General features: G+C 39.1%; 1 protein-coding gene across 1 annotated transcript; it reads left to right on the top strand.

Moving 5' to 3' along the window:
* Window positions 1–6,549: 6,549 nt before the first annotated feature.
* LOC127987316 (paraneoplastic antigen Ma1-like) lies at window positions 6,550–17,746 on the top strand. The gene is made up of 2 exons (XM_052589598.1): window positions 6,550–9,835; window positions 10,177–17,746. The coding sequence occupies exon 2, from the start codon at window positions 11,389–11,391 to the stop codon at window positions 12,589–12,591; it is 1,203 nt and encodes a 400-aa protein (XP_052445558.1). The 5' UTR covers window positions 6,550–9,835; window positions 10,177–11,388; the 3' UTR covers window positions 12,592–17,746.
* Window positions 17,747–17,848: the final 102 nt, after the last annotated feature.

Raw genomic sequence — 17,848 nt, 5'->3', positions numbered from 1 at the left:
CAAATACAACAATTTCCAAAAGAACAGCATATGGGCAGCAATACTTTTATTTAACAAGGAGGCTTTAAATTGATCAAACGTGATAAAGATGTCTCTGAAATATATCTTTTGTAAGATTAGACACGCTGTTCTTCTGAACTTTCTATTCAAAGAAACCTAAAAATTATACTGTTTTCAGCATAATCGATACTTATAAACGTTTGAGCAGCAAATCAGTATAACAAAAGAACCAAAATAAATCTTGGTCCAAACAACAAAAGAAAAACACTTGGGTTGAGTAAACCCTCCCACAAGAGGACTAATAGAAATTCTTCAACAAATTCCAATCACCAACAAATCAACCACAGACACCAGTAAATTCAGCAGAACATACTCTCACTCCCAATCTGCAGACATCTCCTTTTGGCTCCAAACATTTCCTCTAGTGGACCAATCAGGATAGTGCAGTTATCAGCAGAATCATCCACTAATTGACCTCCACCTGTTAGTCCTTATCAGCGTTTGACACAGAGAGAGAGAGAGAGAGAGCGCGCGCAGACAATGTACATACAAAAAATAAGACATTCCCACTTATGCTGGATACAGCAAAAGATTTTGTACATCTTCTAAGATTTTCAAAATGTAATAGACCACGCACGAGGAAAAAAAATCCTAGATTTAACCGTTCTTCTTCTATTCACCTTATTCCACCCCAATTTTAATACTTTGCATTTCCGCATTTTGTCATCCGACTTCGGCTAAACTGATACGGCACGTCCGGTTACTAGTTCAGTAGTTGTAAGATTGTTTACAGCAAGCTATAACTGTGGCGAAATGACAAAGAACTTTAATACCGTAAATGTTATAAACTGGGAGCAAGATGAAAACGTCTTACGACGGTCAAATTGTCCCATCCATCGACGCTGTTAACAGAGGTAACGTTAGACGATATTAAGAAGTGGCCAGAGGTAACCTATATATTTAAAGGGATAGTTCACACAAAAATCTAAATTATGTAATTAATAACTCACCCTCATGCTGTTCCAAACATGTAAGACCTCCTTTTATCTTCGGGACACAGTTTAAGATATTTTAGATTTAGTCCGAGAGCTCTCAGTCCCTCCATTGAAGCTGTGTGTACGGTCTACTGTCCATGTCCAGAAAGGTAAGAAAAACATCATCAAAGTAGTCCATGTGACATCAGAGGCTCAGTTAGAATATTTTGAAGAATCGAAAATACATTTTGGTCCAAAAATAGCAAAAACTATGACTTTATTTATCATTGTCTTCTCTTCTGTGTCTGTTGTAAGACAGTTCAAAACAAAGCAGTTTGTGATATCCGGTTCGCGAAAGAATCATTCGATGTAACCAGATCTTTTTGAACGTGTTCACAAAATCGAACTGAATCATTTTAAACAGTTCGCGTCTCCAATACGCTTTAATCCACAAAAGACTTAAGCTGTTAACTTTTTTAATGTGGCTGACACTCCCTCTGAGTTCAAACAAACCAATATCCCGGAGTAATGCATGCACTCAAACAGTAAACTGACTGAACTGCTGTGAAGAGAGAACTGAAGATGAACACCGAGCCGAGCCAGATAAAAAAAAAAGACTGACTCGTTCACGAATAATTTTTTGTACATGACATGATGTATAAACATTCGTGCTGTTGCCACAAATCAACAAGCTGATCCTCCATCTCTTCTGTCTACATCAATTTCACAGTGTTCTGCGTCATGACTGCCTCCGTCTTCCATCATCTCGCTTTCTGATTGGATATTGTTTAGTTTAATGTGATAATTTCCAGAGAGTGCACACATTTGTCCTCGGGTTTCCCCCACGGAAGGGAAATCTGCTCAAAATCAGCCCGATTATATTTTGTTGTGTACCCATTATTAGGTAGGTCCTGGGACATAACAATAATAATGATAATAATAACAACTATGAAATCTGTGAAAAATATCCTAAACATATCTAGAAACTAAGAAAACAACCTCTATTAAAGTGACATCACTTTTGCAAGAGAGTGGATATCTTTGAAGCACATGTTATATATGTATTTCAATCTCATTTTTCATCACCATGTCTCTTTAGGAGTTCCATTTGCTTATGATTAAGATGATGAATAAAAATACAGTGGACAGTTTCTGTGCAGTTATAATTAACTGGAAGCCTCGTTCATTCATGCTACATTCAACATACTCAACACTGCTCTTATGTTAAAAAATAAAGTGGATAAAAATCTCCCTTGTTTCAGTGATCAGTCCATTACTCAACCGACCCGCCGGTAGTGTGCTAGTGCTCATGATGGTCAGTATAGGCCTATATTACTCCTCAGGGCTGTGTCCTCAGCCCGCTCCTGTACTCCCTGTACACACATGACTGTACAGCCAAACACAGCTCCAACGTCAAATTTACTGATGACACAACGGTGATAGGCCTGAACACAGACAACGATGAGACGGCCTACAGAGAGGCGGTGAGCACCCTGACTAAATGGTGTCAGGAGAACCACCTCTCACTCAACATCGACAAGACCAAGAGCTGGTGGTGGATTTCAGGAGACCGAGGATTGAACACACCCATCACCATCGAAAAGACACCTGTGGAGCGGTAAGCAGCTTCAAGTTCCTCGGCATTAACATCAGCGAGGATCTCACCTGGTCCATACACACTGACGCAATGCTGAAGAAAGCACATCAATGGATGAGCCTCTGGAAATAACATCCACTGCTTATGATATAAAACAAAAACACTTTATATTGCTTCTGGATTCTGCATTTCATTACAGTGAATACATTATTTATTTTATTTATTTATTTCCATTGTTCACATCATGTCTGTGGGTGTTTCTGCTGAAAACACAGTTAATCCGTTCTAGGAAGAAAAAAAAAGTGCGAAATGAGTGTGAAATTAGAAGCTGAGAAGAAAAACAGCTGCCTACAGTCACACGGTCGCAAAAATAAATCATCAGTCATGTCTGCAGTTTATTATTCCACTCTGCTCTTGGTTGATCTGTATCTCTCATCACAACTATTTGTATTCATGTCTCCTAACCCCATGTACAGATGTTTGGCCTAATCAATGTCCTGTAGATTGTCCTTCAGTGTTTTTATTTTATTTATTTTTTTACTTTTGTTCAGTTTGGTCCAGTGGTTTTCTGATCTCAACAAAACGAATGTCAACAGAGCAACTAAAATAGCAACATCAGCTTCATCAGTCACTAAATCACCACAGAAGATGACTTCTGCAAGAGATCTGAATCTGAATATTTTTCTGCTGAAAACATACTGTTCAACAGTTCAAAAGAGGAGTGACAAAAACAAACAAACAACAACTGATGAGTGTGAAATATGAAGACACAACTGAACACAGTCCCACGATCACAAAATAAATGTGTGAACATTCGTCATTTCTTCAGTTTGTCTTCCACTTTGATCTAGTTTCATCTTTATCATGACTATTTTAGCATTTTTTTCTCATACATACTTGTTGAACTCTATGTTTGGTCTGATGAAGTATCTCTAGTGTGTTCAGATGTTGTAATCATTGTTTTTCTCTTCCCACAAACCATCATCAAACTCCACAAACCGACTAAACCACAGACATCAGCTTCATCAGTCACTGAATCATCACGAGAGAAGATTTCAGTAAGAGATGAGTTCAGTACAACAATCTGAATCATTCACATCAACAAAACATGCATTTTGTGTGAATATAGTAGCAAGTGATCATATGAGCGCAGAACTGCAACTTTAATCACAGTGTGAATTAACTTCTGCTAAAACAAATGCTGATAAACAGTGCTTCAAGAAACTGAAGCTCTCAGGAACCAAAAAGATCCTGATTCTTCTGAGAAGGTTATTAAATCCTCTGTTTTGAAATGATGTATAATATCTGAAGGACAGTTCATGTCTCATGGTCTGTGTTGTTTTCTCTCTTCTCTTCCGGTCCATGATCTCCTCTGCTGGTGGATGTTGTTATTACACGATCTGGAGACAGGGCTGCTTCTACTTTTAAGCTGTTCAAAACAAATATGTGAAAGAAATGTATTTTCTAGCAACATATGAAGCTGGAAATATTTCATTACATTCTATTTTATTTGTTACCAGGGATTGAAGGTGAGAGGAGTGAATGTTCAGTGCTCTGTACGACGACTGATGTGAGACCCTTGAGCAAGGCCCCGAACCCTGACCTGTGTGTTTGCTCTTGTTTTTGTGACATATCAGGACACAACTGTGTATAATGACATTGGTATGACACAGGTATTACAAGGAGAGGGTGACTTATGAGGACATAACCCATGTCCCCATTTTTCAAAACGCTTATAAATCATACAGAATGAGTTTTTTTGAGAAAGTAAAAATGCACAAAGTTTCCTGAGAGGGTTAGGGTTAGGTGTACGGCCATAAAATATACAGTTTCTACATTATAAAAACCATTACACCTCTGGGATGAACCCACTTTTCACAAAAACAAACGTGTGTGTGTCAGTGTGTCTATGTGAGTGTGTGTGGATGGGATAAATGCAGAGCTCATACTCTGTCACTTTCTCTTTCTCTCTCCTGATGAAGCTACTGTATCTCTCTCTTCTGACCGAATATGAAAATCGCTCCTCACTCTGATATTTCAGTCCTTTACGAGGTAATACAGGTGCATCTCAAATCTGAATGGCGAGGAAAAGTTCATTTCAGTTATACAACTGCAATTGTGAAACTCGTGTATTAAATAAATGCAGTGCACACAGACTGAAGTAGTTTAAGTCTTTGGTTCTGAAAAAAAAAAATCTGAAATCGAAAATAGAAGTTTGAATTAAAATTGCAATTTATTAAAAGTCTTTAATGTCTTTATTTAAGATGTTTATTGTACAATTTGCACAGTTACAATGCAAGACAGGGCTCATATCCCACATTTAATATTTCTATTTTCTTCTACTGCCATCGTGTGCTGAAAAAGATTAAGTGCATTTAAAAGTCTTTTCATGGCAGCACTTTTTGAAATAAAAGTTTAGATGGTACTTTTCTGTAGAACAAGAAAAACTAAATGTAATCAATATAATTTAAAACGTCACTTCAAATGAAACATTTATATTAGTATTACTATACCTATTAGAATTCATATTTCTATTAGCATTACTATTAGTATTAATGTGACCTTGGAGAACTTTAACCAGTTCTAGGCTTAACGGTTCTTGACTACGCCACCTATCACACCAAGAGGTACTTTGCTTATTAACTGCTGAATACCTAACCTAAGGCAAGCAGGTTCATAGAAATACACCAAAAGATGAACTAAACAGAGACATGCTTTCAGTAAAAAATGTGACACTTTATTAGTAAATGGTACAATTAAAAGAGCCACACAGTCATGGTAGAGTCACAGTAGTTGCAACCAAAAGATTTGGCTTACAGAGGACCAGGACTGGTATTGGTATTGACCCAGGAACCTCTCCTATAAGAAGCTGCTTTAATTCTCTGAAAAAAAATGGAAGGCAAAGATGTCGTTATCACTAGCAAGATGGATAATGTATACAGCTAGACAGAATCTTAAGACCATGTATACTACTGGAACAGCCAATACCACAACGGTCCGACAGGGGCACTAGACAATGGCCACAACAAAATAACTAAAAAGAAAGAAAAGAAAATATAAAAGGCACAGCTATCAATACACTTAATTTAGGCAAGGCAAAGCAGCAGGAGCAATCTGCCTTCATGTGACATGAGATGACCAGTGGAAAAAGAGCCCTTGTGCCAATCTTCACGATCCTACATGAGTTACACAATAGATTTAATACATTTCTATTAAGGATTAACAATTAATACAGCCATGCATTATCAGGAAAACACAATCAAACTCATTTTACATGGGTTCAAAGCTAGCATACTGGCTAACACACTGGTTCTACCCATAACAAACATTTATCTTTTAGATGCTGTGGCTTAAAGGTCCCGTTTTTCATGCTTTTTTGAAGCTTTGATTGTGTTTACAGTGTGCAATATAACGTGTTCATGTTTCGCGTGTAAAAAAACACAGTATTATTCACATAATTCACCTTTCTGTATACCACTGTTTTCACTGTCATAAAAACGGGCTGATGACTTCATTGTTCTATAAAGTCCCTCCTTCAGAAATACGTAACGAGTTCTGATTGTGCCAGCGGTTCCTGTGTTGTGATTCGACAGCAGCTGAGCTCGCGCTGGGGAGGGTGTTACCCAGTTGAAATAATGTTCTTTAGTGTAAGATGTACTAGTTTGAATAATTAATTTCATAGTTTAATAAATAGTTTAAGGTTAAAAAAGGTTAAAATTCACTAACCAACAAAGAAATGTTGATTTTGAGAAATACATATGGTGTAATATTCATTTATGGTATACAGCATTTAAAAAGTTAAATGTTTGTTGGTTAATAATATATGTGAAAATGTTTAAAAGATGCATAGTAAGAAAGAGTTACACAAATGTTTTGTGAATTTATTTTATTTCCTAAAGGCTTGTGTATGATCCAATCACTGGTGAGGTCAAGGGTAAGGAGGAAGTGAGAGACAGACGTCAGTGAGACGAACGTGTGTAATTTTTTGCTGTTAATGTAATGCACCTGAAAATTAAAGTGTTCAACACGAACACTTATACAAGTAATTAGTGGTGATAGTTCTGTTTGTTTGAATGAAAAACTCATCCGTTACGACAGACATATGTTTCAGTTAGTCGCTGATTTAGTGGTTAGTGTTTTACATGGACTTTGCTGATAAGCTAGCGGCCAGCGACCTTAATTAGTTAAGCCTGTGTGAAAATATGAAACGGACGATGATCAAAGACTTTCCCGGAGCCGGATAGCGTTGTCGAGTGATGGACTTTGCTGAGATCGTCAACCGTGTGAATCTTCTCTTGATCAATCTTCTCATCATCACGAATCCTCTCCACCTGTCTTCTGCTGCTGACGCCGTTGATCCGAAGCACGTGAGATTACATGCACATTGAAGAAAGTTGCAATTTGTTTGTTTGGCCTTTATGGTGAAACAGCCATTGAGTTTAAGGCTACAACGTACCCGAGCTACATTCAGGCCTGCATCATTTGAACACTTGAAGGGTATTTCATTTTAAGATAGGTTTTTGCCGGCTATTTTATTTTCTTGGGCCCTTATTTGTTTAATGTGATTTAAATGCAGCTGTGATGTGAAAAGTGAGTTGTAACAGACATATTTAATTTCTGACATTCTTTTCTAAGTAAATCTGTTTTATATATTTTTTTTTAAACCTTTGTGGTTACTGACTCTTTTGATATTTTCAGTTAATTAAGAAAAAGAGTACAATTTGGGTTAAATTTGAAATTGTTTATAGGAGAAGAGTAATTTCAAGACCTTTAATTTCCTGTTAAAGTGTGAATATTACTGTTTAAATTGTGATTTAAAGGGGAATAGTGTTTCATTTAAAAAGATAGTAACAGCACACACACACACAAGTTAGATACACTTACATTTATTTGTGAAACCTCACTTATTTGATTTAAAAGATATTTAAAGAACTCAGGATAGCCACCTCTCATTATAGTTCAGCACCCTAGAGAGGCGCTACAAGCAGTGGCGGCTCCAGACAATTTTGATTGGGGGGGCAATGGGGGGTCCTGGTCTTTTCAAGGGGGGTCTCATGAAAACCAACAAAAAATACAGTGGGCATGGCTAATAACTGCATATTTCTGCTACTAAACAACGAAAACACCTTTGCAATGTAAACAAATGACAGGCTACATTTGTTATTCATATCCTTCACACTGCACTTTCATGTCAGGTATATTATGCATTTTTATTGACATTGATATTTTTACATTTATTTCCAGATAGATATTATTGAGTTTACAGGCTAAAGTGGTCTTGCTGTTGTAAACACTGTTGCTTTTGTAGAAAAAATATTTGCATCACATTTAAAATATAATTATATTTTAATTCATTTCTGAATTGTTTTTATTTTTATAATGATAATTCAGAGAATGAGAAAATCTGAATAAGCCTTACCAGTGTTGTGATAATTATTTTTACGTGTTAAAAATAAATAAGTACTGTAATATAATAAAAGTTTATTCAAATAACATAAAAAAGACCAGACCCCTCGATGCATGTGAAACTTTTCTCCCTCAAACAGCACGCTAGTGTTACTTCTACACTACAGCAAAGAGTATAGAAGTTACTTCTATACTCTTTGACTACAGGCTACACACTGCAATATAAACAACGTATCTGCATGTTCTCACATCACATCGTTCTTGTAAAATAATAATAAGTAAATAAACACCAAAATCACTTCGCTGAGAATGAAACGCCACTTACCAGCTGCCACGATGTTGAAAATATCCTCTAGCAATTAAAAAATGCGCATGCAGCATGAGGAATCTTCCCGGTTGGATGAGGTCGTAGTCAGGTGAACGGTCATCATGTTGGTCATTTTATTTACGGCTAAATTATTATTAATAAATTGTACTAATATTATGATTGGGCGTGGGCAGGCATTCACAAAAGTTTGTTATTACAAAAAAAAAAAATGAGGAAATTTTGCTTTGACAAAAGGGCACTTAAGGGGCAAAGGAGCAGGTGCTCAAGTGAACCGGTTCTTTCGGACAATTCGATCAAATAAACCAGCTGAAAAAAAAAAATGGTTCACCGGTTCTTTTGCGCTCTGTGTCAGTCAGCTTCACGCTGAATCACGCATGCGCAGTTATCATCAGCTCATCGGTTCTCGAATCGGACGCGTACGACAGAAACGGTTCTCGGTTCAGTGTATGAATAAATGTCGAAATAATTATTATTTATTATTGTTCTGCGTAGTTTGAAGAGAAACATTTTTGGATCTTTATCCCGAATATATATATTTTTTTAATCAGGAAGAGGCTGGGGGGTCAAATGGGGGGTCAAGGCATTTTTTGGCAGGGTCTTGAGACCCCCCAAGACCCCCCGTGGCACCGCCGGTGGCTACAAGAAGCAAGTGGAGAGGCATCCAGCTGCAGCCCCACAGACTCACTTCTGGTTGACACCAGTTGGACACCAGTGGCTGGACACCAGTGGATGGACAGCAGACGTAATTTCCGTATAGTCATTCACTTTTCAAATTGACGTCATTTCCATATCGTCATTCACTTTTCAAATTGACGTTATTTCCATATCGTCATTCACTTTTCAAATTGACGTCATTTCTGTATCGTCATTCACTTTTCAATTTTGATGCGCCATGCAGATGTCAGCAGTAAAAAAATAATAATAAACTGTCGATGATTTATAGGTCATGTCAGAATTCAAATGCACAAACTAGCTAGTTAAAAAAATCGTCTTGTTTTCAAGGTACTGTGTTGTGTTTTTTTAAAGGTATTAGTGAACTCTGGTGTGCCTCAATTCTAGAGCTGGTGTAATCCAGGTCAAAATTGAGCTGATCAGAAAAATAAATATAATTTATAATAATTATATTCTTACTCAAAATGTTTAAACAAGAAACAAGATGTGTTGCAAAAGTCGTTCTGCTGTATGTTGAACATTAAAACAATTAATTTTACTATAATAATTAAAGCGTGACGTTTGCCATAAGGCGGGCGCTGTGCATGACGTCACTGTAATGAGACGCATGGTTGCAGAGAGAGCACGAGTTTCACAGATCGCGAGTGAATTCAAACTGGATCAAAAGGCAAATATAACAATCATCCTTGCTTAATATACATAAATAATAAGTTGTATGTTGTTGTAATCCTTATATTAATCTTATTTGGGCCATTTTAGTGTGATGATTAATTGATTTTGGAGTGGATGATAGCCGATTGAGAGCCCTGTAGAATCCGATGTGACTGATTAATTGTTTAGTGAAATCCCCCGGATTTGGTGAGTTTCATGATAATATAATATCCAATTATCTGAAATGAAGTGTTAATGAGTTAATTCACGTTCTGAAGTGTTTTATATGGGTTTATATGCATTTAGTGTTCAGATGGTATGTGTAATGTGATGTAATTGAATGTATTGTATTGCTGAAGACCTTACAAATGCTAAGTAAGCAGAGTTATATCATTTATGAGAATGATTTGTTATGCTTTTAGTAACAAAAGTGCTCAAATAGTATTTTCCACTTGGTTTAGTTAATATATGAAATATATATTGAGTTTAAAAGTCATACTAATTGTCTATGATGTTTATGATGGTTATGGCGCTGTTTGTATAAACAGGTCAGGTTTTTTTGAGATTGCGAAATAAGCTGTGATCCTGAGATGGCGAGCCACCCAGCTGAAAAGTCCTAAAAAGAGACAAGAAATCCTGTGATTCATTGAGTGATCAGTGCCTTATCTGACGTAACAAGTGGAATTCATCCTAAGTGGTATTTCTCAGCAGTTACCACAACACTGAGTATCGTAAAGAGACAATTGTTGCACTACAGACAGCTTTGCACACAAACACACAATTGTTCCATCGACTGAGAACTGTTTATCTACTGAATTACTGTCAAGTATTGTATTATTTTCAGTTTTTTTTTCTTAAAGTAATCTGTTGTTTGAAATGGATTTCCTTTGTTTTGGGTAAAGGTTATAATTCAACCCGGCTAATAAGAAACAAAGCTCCAACAAAAAAACGATAATAAATTAGAACACTAAAAATTACATAAACGGTAAAATGTAATCTAAGTCTCTAACAAATTGATATATACAAAAAAATACCAAAGTAAATAAATATAATAAGAATATATATAATTAGATCAAGTAACCACCAAGGAGCTCAAACCATACATTTCTTAAAGGGAAAGAGAAAGACAATCTCATTGTTTATACAATTGTATTGTGTACTGCTAATTCATTTTATTTTACAATCATTTTCAATCTTGCTGCAAAGTAAAAGGAAACAATTTAGTACAAGTCATTTCCTGGTCTGTCTGTTTTTTTGTGTTAACGTGTTTTAACTCATTTTGCCCTCTGTAGCGAATCTAGAATTCTGGTCCATAGTGTGTATTCTGACATACAGAGTATACACACAGAGAAGGAGTAGCTATGGTGCAGTACATAGCACTACCTGTTACAGTTAGTGGCGAGCCAGCCAGGAGGGGATTGTAGTATTAAAAAAAAAAACTTTAAAGACACAAGAGACCAGGAAAATAACTTTAAAATTTGAAGTAGTGCAAATAGTGTCAATATGGAAGTAGTTGAGCTTGAAAACATCATAATTGAAAATTAGTGGAGTCACAAATACAGAACTTGATGAAGATCTGACTGATTTTCTACACAAGTATGGTCATGTCCATAGACACCTTTCCATAGATAATCCCAAATTGCCTTATCGTAGGGAAGTCATAGTAGAGTACAGCAGTTGTTCTGCATTAGTGGCTCTTAAACCCTTGTTGCCTTACACTTTCAAGGGCCCGTGCAACGTCGCTTCTGTCAAATGTCTATATGTCAGCAGTAACTGAGAATGCAACACACCTCTACTTTGCAGAACTGAAGAGAATAGCAAAGCTCAGTGGCAGAGCTTTTGACGATCTCTTGAAAGAGCAGCTTTACTCAAGTGCTGCCACTGCTGCTGACAATCTGACTTATGCAAACGATCTTGAGTCATCACAAACAACTGATTCTTCATCTGACTCTCCTTTTCCACCCAAAGGAGCTGAAAATTCAGAAGGAAGACGAATCTCCGATAAAGTTCACACAGTGGGTACAGAAAGCTTTTCACCCACACTTGAGGCAAAGGATGTGAACCCACCTGAAGTCCAAAGAATGGTCGTTGAGCACATTGTGAAAAGTGATGGAGTTTCATCCTCTAGTAGTGCATCATTCAGGCTAAGAGTGTTCTCAGGCAAAGTTCTTCGTCCTACTGGCGAAGTTGATTATGACACCTGGCGGAACAGTGTAGAGTTAATTCTTCAAGACTCTTCACTGTCTGACTTACATCTGTCTAGGAGTATTGTAGACAGCCTACTGCTGCCAGCATCTGAATTTGTCAAGCAGTTAGGTCCAAGAGCCTTACCTGTTGCTTACCTCGATATCTTGGACTCCGCTTTCAATACCGTAGAGGATGGGGATGACCTTTTTGCAAAGTTTCTGAATACGTTACAAAACGCAGGTGAAAAGCCTTCCTTGTACTTGCAACGGTTGCACACTAACCTTCTCAAAGTGATGAAAAGAGGCGGTATTCCTGCTGACGAAGCTGACCGACAACTTCTGAAACAATTCTGTCGGGGTTGTTGGGACGACACACTAATAGCAAACCTTCAGCTTGAGCATAAAAGAAACCGACCACCTGAGCTACTCTTACAGTTGCGTAGTGAGGAGAACAAACACTTTTCCAAAGAAAGCCGCATGAGACAGCTCCTAGGCGCGCAGAGGCAAAGAGCCAACTCCCATATTGTCACTGCTAATCCTCTTGACCTAGGTCTAAACGAAATGTCAGAAGGAACTGAGGTTGCTGAATTAAAAAGACAAGTTTCCAAGCTCCAGAGTCAGCTTGCCAAGCATAAGAGTAAACCGACTGGAAGAAATGTGTTGCCTTCTACCGATGCTGTTCTTGAGCTAAAGCAACAAGTCACAGAGCTCCAGAGTCAGATGACAAATCTAAGCGTCCAAAAAACCCAGATCCAAAGAACAATCCAGGCAAAGTGAAGCAGACAAGCATACACATTCCCAGAGAGAAATCTCCTACAGCTGACCACAAGCCGCATCACCGGCCAAGGCCAGGCTACTGTTTTCAATGTGGTGAGGATGGGCATGTTGCTTCAACCTGCGAAAATGATCCAAACCTGACCCTAGTGGACCATAAAAGAGGAAGCAATTGAAAGAGCGCCAAGCCCAATGAGAGAGTCAATATGGTCAGAGTGCCTCAGGAACTTAGTCTCAAGAAGTCAGCGAATGTAAGCAAACTGAACTCTCATGGAAAATGGCATCCAGTTGGCCTACCCAAAGGATTAATTGGTACAAAATGCACTGCTCAGGTGAACATTGAGGGAAACCTTTGTTCTTGTCTACTTGACACAGGGTTGCAAGTGACCACCATTTCCCATTTGTTTTATGAGCAGAATTTGCCTGGACTAAGCATAACTTCCCTAGGTGACCTGCTGGAAATAGAAGCAGGCAATGGTCAAGCAGTACCCTACCTGGGGTTTGTTGAAGTAAAAATGTCATTCCCCAGAGACTTTCTTGGATCTGACATTGAAGTATCAACTCTTGCTTTGGTGATTCCAGAAACTGGTGGCACTGCCCAGCCAAAGGTATTAATAGGGACGAACACTTTGGATCTTGCATATGACAAGTACCTTGAAACCAACGATTCAGTTTGTCAAGCTGTTCCATTTGGCTACAGAGCCGTGATTCAGACCATTGAACACAGATGCCTGCAGAAAGTAAACCGTAGCATAGGAATTGTTAGGCTCCCTGATGTTACTCCTACTGTTGTGCCTGCAGGTCAAAATATCGTTCTGGAAGGAGTGGTGAGTGTTTGAGGACAAGTAGCAGAAAAATGGGCTGTGATGGAGCCTCCTTCATGTTCACCCTTTCCTGGAGGTCTGCTAGTTGCCAGCTGCTTGCTAAACTTACCTAAGCATCCATCACGCAAGGTTCCAGTGGTGTTAAAGAATGAAACAGAACATGACATTATCATCACTGGCAAGAGCGTGATTGCAGACATACATGCTTTGCAAAAAGTAATGTCACACAACGTTCAATCTGATTGTTCAGTGTCAAGTGGCCCTGAAAAGTCTGACAAAGAACTCTGTTTTGACTTTGGTGATTCCTGTCTGCCAGAGGAGTGGAGAAAGAGGATCACTCAGAAACTGTGCACCATGCCTGAAGTCTTTGCGTCACATGACATGGATGTAGGCCAAACAGACACAGTGAAGCACAATATCAAGTTACACACCGAAACTCCTTTCAAGCATAAAGCAAGACCAATTCATCCTAACGATCTTGAAGCTGTCCGTCGACACCTAGAAGAATTGCTTGAAGCAGGTATCATTCGTGAGTCAGAATCCCCTTTCTCTTCTCCTATCGTGGTAGAATGGCGATGTAAGACTTTGCATTGATTACCGCAAGTTGAACATTCAGACCATCAAGGATGCATATGCCTTACCCAACTTAGAAGAAACCTTTTCAGCACTTTGAGGTTCAAAGTGGTTCTCAGTGCTCGATCTCAAATCTGGGTATTACCAGATCGAAGTAGAAGAGAAAGACAAACCCAAGACTGCCTTCGTATGCCCATTGGGCTTTTGGGAGTTTAATAGGATGCCTCAGGTCATCACTAATGATCCCAGCACATTCCAAAGGCTGATGGAGAAGTGCATGGGTGACATCAACCTTTCAGAAGTCTTGGTGTTCTTAGACGATTTAATTGTCTTCTCAGATACTTTAGAAGAGCATGAGAGACGTCTTCTTAATGTTTTGGGACGCTTGAAAGACTATGGTTTAAAGCTTTCATTGGAGAAATGCAAGTTTTTCCAGATGTCAGTGAAATATCTCGGTCACATCGTCTCAGAAAATGGTGTGGAGACGGATCCCTAAAAGATAGAAGCCATTAAAACCTGGCCAAGTCCAACCTGAAAGAGTTGCGTTCCTTTCTGGGTTTCTCCGGTTATTACCAACGATTTATTAAGGACTATGCGAAGATAGTGAACCATTGAACGAACTAACCGTAGGATATCCTCCTCTTCAGAAGAGTTGCAAGATGAAAGGCAAGGAGAAAACCTACCTTGATCCTAAAGTACCTTTTGGAGGGCGATGGAAAACCGACTGTCAGCAAGCATTCGAAACACTCATTGCAAGACTTACCGAAGCATCAGTGTTAGGATTTGCCGACCCTGGGTTGTCGTATGTGCTACATACAGATGCGAACACTACCGGACTAGGTGCAGCACTCTATCAAGAGCAAGAGGGCGTGCTGCGAGTGATTGCATATGCCAGTCGAGGATTGTCAAAGAGCGAGGCCCGGTATCCTGCCCACAAGCTGGAGTTCCTAGCTCTGAAGTGGGCAGTTACCGAGAAGTTTTGCGACTATCTGTATGGGAGTAGTTTCAAGGTGATCACGGACAGCAACCCCCTCACTTATGTTATAACTTCAGCGAAGTTGGATGCAACTAGCTATAGGTGGTTGTCTGCCTTGTCCACTTTCTCCTTTACCCTCCAGTATCGTCCTGGGAAGAGCAATCTTGACGCAGATGCACTCTCAAGATGCCTCATGGTGATCTGGTGAATGATTTAACATCTCAGAAAGAACAAGATCGAGTAGCCAATTCCAGCCTTGTTCCCCTTGATGTAATACAAGCCATCTGTGACAAACATACGTTATGTCAAGCTGGTGACAACAGTTGCATCAAACTTGAGTCACTCTCTATGTGCCCGGAAGCAATTCCAGAAGGTTATGAGCAGATGGAAGGATCTTCAGTTGTTCACTGTATGTCAGAACAGGAGTTAAAAGAAAAACAGAGAAATGTCCCAGCTTTGCGAGAAGTGATTCTTCAATTAGAATCAGGAGACACTATATTACCTGCATTGAGACGTGAGCTTCCAGAACTTCCTTTCCTGTTAAGAGAATGGAAAAAACTTGAGATAAGGGATGGTGTTCTCTATCGCAAAAGAACTGTTGGAGACTGCACAACTTACCAACTCGTCCTTCCACCTGACTTAAGAGCCATGGCCATGGAGAGTCTGCATGACGACATGGGTCACATGGGAATAGAACGGACTCTTGATCTCATCCGGTCCCGATTCTATTGGCCCAGGATGGCTACTGATGTTGAAAACAAAGCCAAAACCTGCAGCCGCTGTGTGTGAGGAAAGACCTTGCCAGAGAGAGCAGCACCCCTAGTGAACATCCAAGTCACCCGACCACTAGAGTTGGTGTGTATGGACTTTTTGTCATTGGAACCCGACCGTAGCAACACCAAAGATATCTTGGTGATAACAGACTTCTTCACCAAGTATGCGGTCGCGGTTCCCACCCCAAACCAAAAAGACAGAACAGTCGCTAAGAGTCTGTGGGAGAATTTTATTGTGCATTATGGCGTGCCTGAAAAGCTTCACAGTGACCAAGGACCTGATTTTGAGTCCAGGACAATAAAAGAACTCTGTGAAATCGCTGGCATCAAAAAGGTCAGAACTACACCTTACCATCCTAGAGGAAACCCAGTCGAGGGTTTCAACCGCACACTGTTAGGAATGCTTGGTACTTTGAAAGCTAAAGAGAAAACACATTGGAAAGACTTTGTGAAACCACTGGTACATGCTTATAATTGTACAAAACACGAGACTACAGGATTCACGCCGTACAAACTTATGTTCGGGCGGCAACCAAGATTGCCAGTAGACTTGGTTTATAACACCTCAGTGAATCATGAAAGTCCCAAGTTTCATTCACAGTATGTGCAGTCTTTGAAAACTCACCTTCAGGCTAGCTACAAGCTAGCTCAGAAGAATGCAGCCAAAAGTGCAGAAAGGAACAAAGTCCGTTTCTCTTGAGGAAGGTGACCGTGTGCTGGTCAGAAACGTTAGGATACGTGGGAAACATAAACTGGCTGACAGGTGGGATCCTGTGGTACACGTTGTAGTGGGATGTGCTGGCGAACTACCTGTCTACACGGTGAAACCTGAGAGACAAGAAGGTCCCTTACGAACACTGTATAGAGACTTATTACTACCTTGTGGGTTTTTGTCTTCACTTGCTGAGGATGAAGTTGATGTGACGAAACCTCCGAAAAACGGGCAGCCAGACAAAGCAGAGATGAGGAAGCTGAGCAATGTCCTGAGAACTATCAAAGTTTGGATGAGGATGACTATGTACGCCAGATCTCTGAAGTGCCAGCTATTACCTCAGAAAGGTTCATCCGGGAATACCATGTCATAAGGAAGCCTGTAGAGGTTCCTCTTAACTCTAATTCAGCAAACAAAATCTCATCTGACATACCATCAATCCCAATTGATGATTCAGAGATGATTTCGCCTGAATCAGAATACTTACTTGGTACCGAAAACTCAACTGATACACAGTACTTACCTGAAGCGGAATCTTCATCTGGTCACGCAGAACCTGTAAGGGAAACCCTGAAAGAAAGAAACAACTCACCTCAAGTAGAAGAGCAGACAGTGGATGTACCTGGTGGAAGGAAAAAGGGAAAAGACAATGAAACGACTTCAGTGCAAATTGAGGAAACCGTACCTGATGTTCAGTTGAAGAAAAGCACTACCTGTTTACACTAACGTTAGGTTGCTACACTAGATTTTCCAATTAAATCGTTCTTTAAGTGGTATGATTTAATATTGTAAATACATTTTTTTTTCACTCGGATGTGTGAAGATTGAACCCAGTTATCGAGATCTCATAGAACAGTCTTGGTAGAGAATAGTCTAAAATGCTAGGTTGTCTATGCACACGAGAGTTTGCTAGCTAGCTGTGTTTTTTTGTTTTTTGTTGTAGTACTTTTCCCTATGCAGGTGTAAATGCCTGATGCTTAATATGTTTATGATGATGTTTAAAGCGCTTTGGTGGCCATGGGTCTGTTGAAAGCGCTATATAGCCTAAATGCAGTCCATTTACCATTTTACATATTTTGTATAGGAGAATGTTAACAAGTTTTTTTTTTTTTTTTGTTACCAAACTATTTTTTACAGTCCATCTACCACACACAACTTTTTACCAACATTGTTCAATTCATTTTTTTTTTGGAAAGTTATTAATTGGATTTTTGTAAACTCTTATGAATTATAAGGTACTACCGGTATTTCATATGTGTCACTATACTTATTACGTAAACAATATATTAATACTACCCTCTTACCCTCTTCTTTTAGGCAAATCACATTAGTGTGCGTAAAGGGACGGCGCTACCACCAATACAGAAATGCACAGAGTGCTGCAGCCGGTATCACTGCCCGC

Source organism: Carassius gibelio, chromosome B22 (genome assembly GCF_023724105.1).
Source record: "Carassius gibelio isolate Cgi1373 ecotype wild population from Czech Republic chromosome B22, carGib1.2-hapl.c, whole genome shotgun sequence".
NCBI classification, from domain to species: Eukaryota; Metazoa; Chordata; class Actinopteri; order Cypriniformes; family Cyprinidae; genus Carassius; species Carassius gibelio.
Note: the sequence above shows the minus strand (reverse complement) of the source record. Positions and strands in the feature narration are given on the sequence as shown.

Bases quoted from the DNA above. Each gene is read 5' to 3' on its own strand.
- LOC127987316 (XM_052589598.1), top strand. From the start codon at position 11,389: ATGTCAGCAGTAACTGAGAATGCAACACACCTCTACTTTGCAGAACTG.